Source organism: Microplitis demolitor, chromosome 3 (genome assembly GCF_026212275.2).
Source record: "Microplitis demolitor isolate Queensland-Clemson2020A chromosome 3, iyMicDemo2.1a, whole genome shotgun sequence".
NCBI lineage: Eukaryota > Metazoa > Arthropoda > Insecta > Hymenoptera > Braconidae > Microplitis > Microplitis demolitor.
The window spans coordinates 21,511,672-21,519,458 of record NC_068547.1 but is presented as its reverse complement, the minus strand read 5'-3'; the positions used below and the strand labels follow the sequence as shown (position 1 = coordinate 21,519,458).

At 30.9% G+C, this 7,787-nt stretch overlaps 2 protein-coding genes across 2 annotated transcripts; both read left to right on the top strand.

Annotated features, from left to right (window-relative positions):
• The first annotated feature begins 102 nt into the window (after positions 1-102).
• On the top strand, positions 103-4,548 carry LOC103569825 (uncharacterized). The gene is made up of 4 exons (XM_008547345.3): positions 103-321; positions 1,574-1,987; positions 2,061-2,340; positions 2,884-4,548. The coding sequence occupies exons 2-4, from the start codon at positions 1,822-1,824 to the stop codon at positions 4,433-4,435; spliced, it is 1,998 nt and encodes a 665-aa protein (XP_008545567.1). The 5' UTR covers positions 103-321; positions 1,574-1,821; the 3' UTR covers positions 4,436-4,548.
• Positions 4,549-4,906: 358 nt separating this feature from the next.
• On the top strand, positions 4,907-7,569 carry LOC103569827 (uncharacterized). Its single transcript, XM_008547346.3, has 2 exons — positions 4,907-5,408; positions 5,832-7,569. Exons 1-2 carry the CDS (start codon positions 4,948-4,950, stop codon positions 7,375-7,377), a joined length of 2,007 nt encoding a protein of 668 aa, XP_008545568.1. The 5' UTR covers positions 4,907-4,947; the 3' UTR covers positions 7,378-7,569.
• Positions 7,570-7,787: the final 218 nt, after the last annotated feature.

Sequence of the window (7,787 nt, the reverse complement as noted above, 5' to 3'; positions counted from 1 at the left end):
AATCAAATATATATATATATATATATAGAGTAAAGTATAAAGTACACGGTACATGCGACATAACATTGCGTCTGCGTTCCGTCGTGTACTGGTAATGCCGTCAATACCCAGTACGTCGACGCTGAGGGATAAACGTTCTGTTCTTACTCAGTAAAACGACGTAACGTCAACGTGAAAACGTGCTGACATTTCATTTACACTTATATATGTATATATATATATATAGATATATATTGTTTAGTCTTTCTCATGTTGTTTATAAAAAATTATTAGCAATTAAGATATTAAATAATTATTAGTGAAATGCTTGAATTTTACAACGTAAGTTAATGTCATATTTTTTATTCATTATTATTAACCATCGTCTTGTTTACTTTGATAAGCAACCAATAAAAAAAATAATTAACAAGATGTTTGGTAATTTATAAATATGTGGATGCGTTAAGAAATTTTTTAAAAATATCTGTGACGAAAAGTTATGAATTTTGTATTTTAGTTATTTATTTAAATAATAATTCACATAAAAAATTTAAGTGTCGAGTGAACAGAGGTTTAGATAATTATTTATAAGTAATTATTGAAGGATCAAAGTAATTAATTTTTTGGTAATTTATTTTGGAGCAAATAATAAATAAATATTTTGTGAGAATTATGAATTTTAATGGAGGGAAAATATTTTAATTCAAATTTATGCAAAAAAAAGTGAGGTAGATATAGAGAAGTGACATTGAAATTTATAGTGATTCTAAAAAATTTCCATGTCCAGTTGGGTCCAGTTTGCATTAGCTCAGCTAATGTTAATATCCGCAGTTTACTCAATTTATTAATTTCATTATTTTTTTCAATTAAAAATATTCTAATAAAATTCAGCTATGATTAATAAAATTAGTTAATTAAGCGAAGTTGAAAAAATAAAATAATTTTCAGAAAATGAAAAAAAAAAAAAAACATCAATTTTTTTGTAAAACGGAAACAATTACCAGTTAGTGACAAAACATTTGATTATCCGGTTGTTAATTAAAGTATAATTATTTTGAATGGCAGAAAATAATTTTGCTTTATTTAAAATAAAATTCATTTATTTTCTTTGTGTTAATTAATAAATTCATGATGAGATGCATGAATGACTGTATATGTATATCTGTTCTATATAATTATTATCATATATTTTATGACGTTGATAAATTTGCAAGTAAAAGTTAATGTCCAGTAGATAATTAATTTATATCGCTGAAAATAATAAAATATTAAATTTCAAATTTCAAATTATTTATGATAAATAAAAAAGAAATATTCATCGACTACAAAAGCGTTCACGGCGATTAGAAATTTAATTTGAATTTACAGTGTAATTATTTTAATCAATTTTTTATCATTGTTTATATTCACCATAACGTACTCAAAACTGTTTGTTAACCAGTGGAAAATATATATTAAATATATTGTCGTCAGATAATTTCCACTATTCCTTTCAGATCACGTATATTTAGAATTGTATCCACCTGTTTATAAATTTAAAATTTTAAATTCTGTCATAAATATTTTTGAACTATTTTATCTGTATATTGTTTAGATTTTTACGCAAGTAAAGGAAATAATAACAAAGGAATCATTTGTTAACGCTTATGTCATCGAAAAAAAAAAAGTACTCAAAGATGTCAAGAATGAGCGAGTCTGCAGAAAACTCCAGGACTTCAATTACCGATAACATTTAACGGGTTACGGTGATTTAAATATTACGTTTAAAAGATTTTAAAATTCCATTACACGCCAACATGACGAATACTTAAATATATAATAATACTGAATATTAACAATAATATGTGGAAAGCAAAATTTTTACGTGTCATTGAGTGCCTTAAAAAAAAGCCGGGAATTGTTATTTTATTACTTCCGGGTCTACTTGTCGTGACACTTTATTATATTTCCGGCAAATATTCAACACTGGAAAATTACTTTCCCGAAAAATTCTACAATCCTGACTATGGTAAATCATCATGTCCACATATGTACAATTAAGTAAATGATTTATGTAGACAGTTAATTAAATATATTTACAGAGATTGTGGATGGCTATTTGGTATGGAGTCCAAAGTGTCATATGCTGTCAGAAAACCCCATGGACAATAGTATATCAAAGTATGTGAAGAAGAAAAAGTTCGAACCCTGTTCATCCAAGCCTTTGCTTACTTTGATAGTGAAAGAAGCTGATGGTAATTACAGTATGGTGATAAATTCAAAAGCAGCCAAAAGTTACAGTAAATTTATTTGTTGTTGGTCATCTATTGTTAGAGTTGAGCCAACTAAACCACTTACAGATCTATGGGATTCGAAAATCAAGTAAATTTTTATGATAATATTATTAATAGTACACTGAAAAAAATCGGAAGTTAATTCAGAGTAATTACGGATTTTATTTAAATCCGCATTCGCTTCAATTTTGAATTTCAATTGAAATTAACTTCCCTTCGGAGTAAATTTTACTCCAAGGGGATTTAATAAATGAACATCCACTCCGGATATAATCTGCGTTCACTCCGAAAATTTTTTACAGTCGGACTATCGGGTAACGAGACCAATAGTGGGGCAGATAAGGGAATTTTTAAGTTTCATTAAAGAATTTACTTATGAAATAGTGACATTAAAATAATGACTTGAAAATATATGAGAAATTTGAATAAGGGTCGGAACGACACAATAATTAGCGACAATGTGAAAAAAAATTATTTTTTTTTAATTTATCAAGAAGAATCATTTCTGTCCTGCTATTGGTCTCGTTAAAAAAAATCGCCAAAATTCCCCATTTTACTCAACTCTCTAATATATAAATTATTTAATTAAAAAATGACAATATATCTAATTAAATTATTATTTTAATTGCAGTAAATCACATTGCGAAGATTTTGACGACAGGGTTCGACTACCAGCAGACATAGAAACAGTTATGGTAACATGTAGATCAAAAGATAAACCAAAGAACAAAAAATCTAACATACTTTATGAAAATATCCACGCGATAGTAAATCCTTTGAAATTAAAAAATTATACAGATGCGTCTGAATTAAATAATAAAAAAATAAGTGTTCTTGTATTAGGTATCGATAGTGTGTCGCGATTAAATTTTTTACGTAGTCTTCCGCAAACAGGTAAATATTTACGCGAAACGGGATGGACTCATTTGGCGGGTTACAACAAAATGGGAGACAATACATTTCCAAATTTGATGGCAATACTGACAGGACAAAACAGTTCCGCAGCGTACGCAAATTGTCGCCCAAGGGAAGCATACGGTTTAGACAACTGTTCGTTTCTGTGGTACAATTTCCGGCGAGCTGGATATGTGACAGCATACGGAGAAGACGACAGTACTCTCAGTACATTTAATTACCAGAAGACAGGGTTCGTTGATCCACCAACGGACTACTATCTACGGCCTTACATAGTCGCTGCTGAAAAATATTTGAAAGCAAAACACAAATATGGTTCCGAGTATTGCACTGGACCGGAACTAGCTGTTGATCGTATTTTTAATTACGCATTAGATTTCGCTGTTACGTTTTTAGACAGACCGTATTTTGGTTTTTTCTGGACTAACTCAGTAACTCACAATGACATGAATGGAGCATCGTCATTGGACTCACATCTGCTGGATCAGCTGGAGTATCTTGAGCGACGAGGTGTCTTCAACAACACGCTGGTGATATTTCTCAGCGACCATGGAATGCGATGGGGTGATATTAGAAATACATTTATCGGCTGGTACGAAGAGAGACTGCCTTTTGTGTATCTGCGAGTACCAGACGTATTGAAGAACCAAAACAATGGGGATAACAGTCTGGATATTATTCAGGCATTAAAAATAAACGAGCATCGATTAACGTCACCTTACGATTTATACGAGACACTAAGGGACATTTTGGAACGCGCGGGAGGCAAAGCAAATTTAAGTTCCGGTTGTCCGACCTGTCAAACTCTTTTGAAACCTGTACCGTATGAACGAAGTTGCGAGGATGCTGGAGTGTCTCCTCACTGGTGCACTTGCACGGCATTCAATCCCCAATCACCCACCAGCAAAATCGCTCAGCAAGGAGCCAAAACATTTCTTTCATACGTCGAGAGTGTTATCAAAGACTACAAAAATCATAAAGGAAAACGTCTCTGCGCCAAACTTAAGGTCAAAAAAATTCATCGTGTCAATCAAATAATAAATTTAGACAATTCAACCAACAGCATACCGGAAACAACAGATACTGAAAAATATTTTTATTTAATTGAACTGAGTCCCGGTGGCGGTATGTTTGAAACAACGGTACTATTCGACAAAAACGGCGGTTCAAAAATGACTGAAGAAGAAGTCAGTCGTATAAACTCATATGCCAAAGATTCAAAATGCTTAGATAATGGTTTCAAAAAGTATTGTTACTGTATTAATTAATAATTATAATTTTTAAAAATAGTTATTGTCAGTATATTTATAAAAATACTTTATATAAATATATATGTATACTTCTCAGTGCCGATAAATTGTAGAAAAAAATTATATATATATTTGAGAGCAATGATATGACAATATATAATTTTTTCAAGCAAAAATACATATTAATATATGTAATGATTTTCATGTAATATAAAAATAATTAAGTTAAATTACAGTATTATTAATTAAAAATATTATTTTTACAATTAAAAGTTAGTATTGTTATAAATAAAGTAATGCGTGTTTTTTTTCTGTTATACTTGAAATAATCGGTCACGGTTTTTTTAAATTAGCGATAAAAATTGGCGATGAATAATTTCATACGACGGTAAGTCTGTTATCTGCTTAGTACAATATTTTAATTTAGAAACTTTGATAAGAATATTTGTTCAGCAAAATTCAGTTTAAAATAATTATTAAAATTGTCAATACGTGACACATTAATTGGATTATTCCAACGGAGGATTAATATGAATTATTTTTGTCAATATGGGTTCAATTTTTATAAAAGAAATTTTAACACTATCAATTTGTTAGTTTTATTTTCTTACGCTGCATTTTTTATTTACATCAAATTTTATGTGATAAACAATTTGGAGCCTGGATTAAGTGACATCGAGGAAATTAATGTAAGAGAAAATTTGAATTCTATACAAGAAAGTAAATATCTTGTATGGAGTTCAAAATGCCGTCTACTGGATAAAGACCCACTGGATGAAAGTATCAGAGAATTTATCCAGCCTGAATATTTTGAGTCGTGTTCATTAACAGATTCGTTACTTAGTTCGGTTGTTAAAGAGGCGAGTGGAAATTACAGCATAGTTATCAATAAAGAAATTGCGGAAAGTTACAAAATACTGCGGTGCTGCTGGTCGTCAATTTTTAAAAATAAATCTGAGGAGGCTGTGAATGATTGGGATGTTAAATTTAAGTAAGTAATTATTTTTTTGTTAAGTAAAAGACTCAATACCCGTTCACTTTTCTGTGGGATTTTGAAAAAAGTTAGTTAATTTAAATTTATAATAAATTATAGAATACTTTGATCAGTTAAAGTGAGCGACTAATGATACTGAAGTTAGCCGACATCTAGTAATTTTTTGAAGTTTTATAAAGATGATAAATTATAAAAAAAAATTTTTTTGAAAAAATTGCACTTGAAGTTTTTTTAATTTTCTACATGTGCATATTTTTAGTTTTTTTTTTTCGCAAGTAATTTGTTGAAAAAAAAAATCCGAAAATTTTTAATTGTCCGTTAACTTCAAGATCACTGCTACTGATAGGATTTACGGTCTTTTACCTTAAATATATTATGTCCAATTTATAAATTTATTAAATTTCAAATTTTTTTTGCTAGCGTGTCACCTTGTCAAGACTTTGAGGATCGAGTGGAATTACCAGAGGACGCAGAAATAGTAAAAGTTGTTTGTAGATCTAATAAAAAATTCAGCAAAAGAATATTAAAAGTCATGTATGAAAATATTCATGCCATAGTGAATCCAAAAAGAGTCAAAGATCGATTCCAAAATGTCAGCCTTAATAATACAGATACAGAAAATAAAAAAATAAGTATTTTTGTGTTGGGTATAAATGGAATATCGCGTTTGAATTTCATGCGCAGTCTGCCTAAAACAGCGGAATTTCTACAACAAAAGGGCTGGATTAACCTCGTGGGCTACAATAAAATAGGTGATGACAAGTTTTCGAATATCATGTCAATTTTAACGGGGCAAAATGCTTCTCTAAGTAACGCTTATTATAACTCTGAATCTGAAGGCCTAAATGATTGCCCATTATTGTGGAAAAATTTTAAACAGGCTGGTTATGTGACAGCTTATGGAGAAGATGTTTCTTATTTAGACTCATTAAATTTCCGTAACAACGGATTTATTGACCCGCCAACTGATTACTATCTCAAGCCTTATATTGTTGCCACGGAAAATTTGTTAAAGCCAAAGTACAAATTTGGACAACGTTATTGCTCAGGACCAGAGTTAACGGTTGATCGGATTTTAAATTACGCATCAGATTTCGCTAGGGAATTTTTGGACAGACCGTACTTTGGTTGGTTCTGGATTAATTCAATACCTCATGATGACATAAATGGACTGTCGTCAATGGACTCGCATTTGCTGGATCAGCTAAAGAATTTTGAGCAAGGTGGTGTTTTTGATAACACCCTGGTGGTATTTCTCAGCGACCATGGAACGCGGTGGGACGAAATAAAAAATACATTTATCGGCTGGTACGAAGAGAGACTGCCCTTTGTGTATCTGCGAGTACCAGACGCATTGAAAAATCAAAACATTGATGACAGCAGTCTGGATATCATTCAGACGCTAAAAGTAAATAAGCGTCGATTAACGTCACCTTATGATTTGTACGAGACACTAAGGGATATTCTGGAACGCGGGGGAGGCAAAGCGAGTCCTAGTTCTGGCTGCTCATTGTGCCAAAGTCTTTTGAAACCTGTAATCAATGAACGCGGATGCGAAGATGTTGGGGTGTCGTCTCACTGGTGCACATGTACGGAATCAAACCCACAATCACCCACCAGCGAAATCGCACAACAAGGAGCTCAAAAATTCTTATCGCATATCGAGAGTGTGGTAAAAAATTACAAAAATGAAAAAGGCGAACGGCTGTGCGCAGAGTTAAATATTGAGAAAATTCACCGTTTTGATGAGATTATTATGGAGAATAACAATACAACTACTAAGAAATATTTTTATCAGATTGAAGTCGCTCCGGGTAATGGAATGTATGAGATTACAATGAACTTTGATGTAAATAAAAACTTTGAAGTTTCTCCTTATGAAATAAGTAGAACTAATTCTTATGAAGTCAGTGCGAGTTGCCTTCAACATCTCAGTCATAGAAAATACTGTTACTGTATTAATTAATTAATACACTTTATCCATTACAATTAAAATATTTTTTATCTCCGATATATTAAATATAAGATAGCAATAATGTTAATATTAATAACCGCCAGAATTGTAAATTTAATGAATAAAAATTTTATTCCTGTTGGTAATTTCGGACCCGCCACCCAGGGTACTTTGACGCTTTTTTCGCACTCGAAATTAACATTAATTTCTATTAATAAATGATCGATTTGAAATACTAAGATTTGTTTCACTTAAATTTCACTTTAATCAGTACACTGATAAATAATACATTTTTTTTTAATTGGTAATTCACTTTTTTTCTACTTATTAAACTTAATTATGAATTCAAATTTTCCCGGGTATATTGCAAGCGCCCCAGTGCGCCGAGCGGAGAATTCGAACAGACCATAAAAAACACTCGT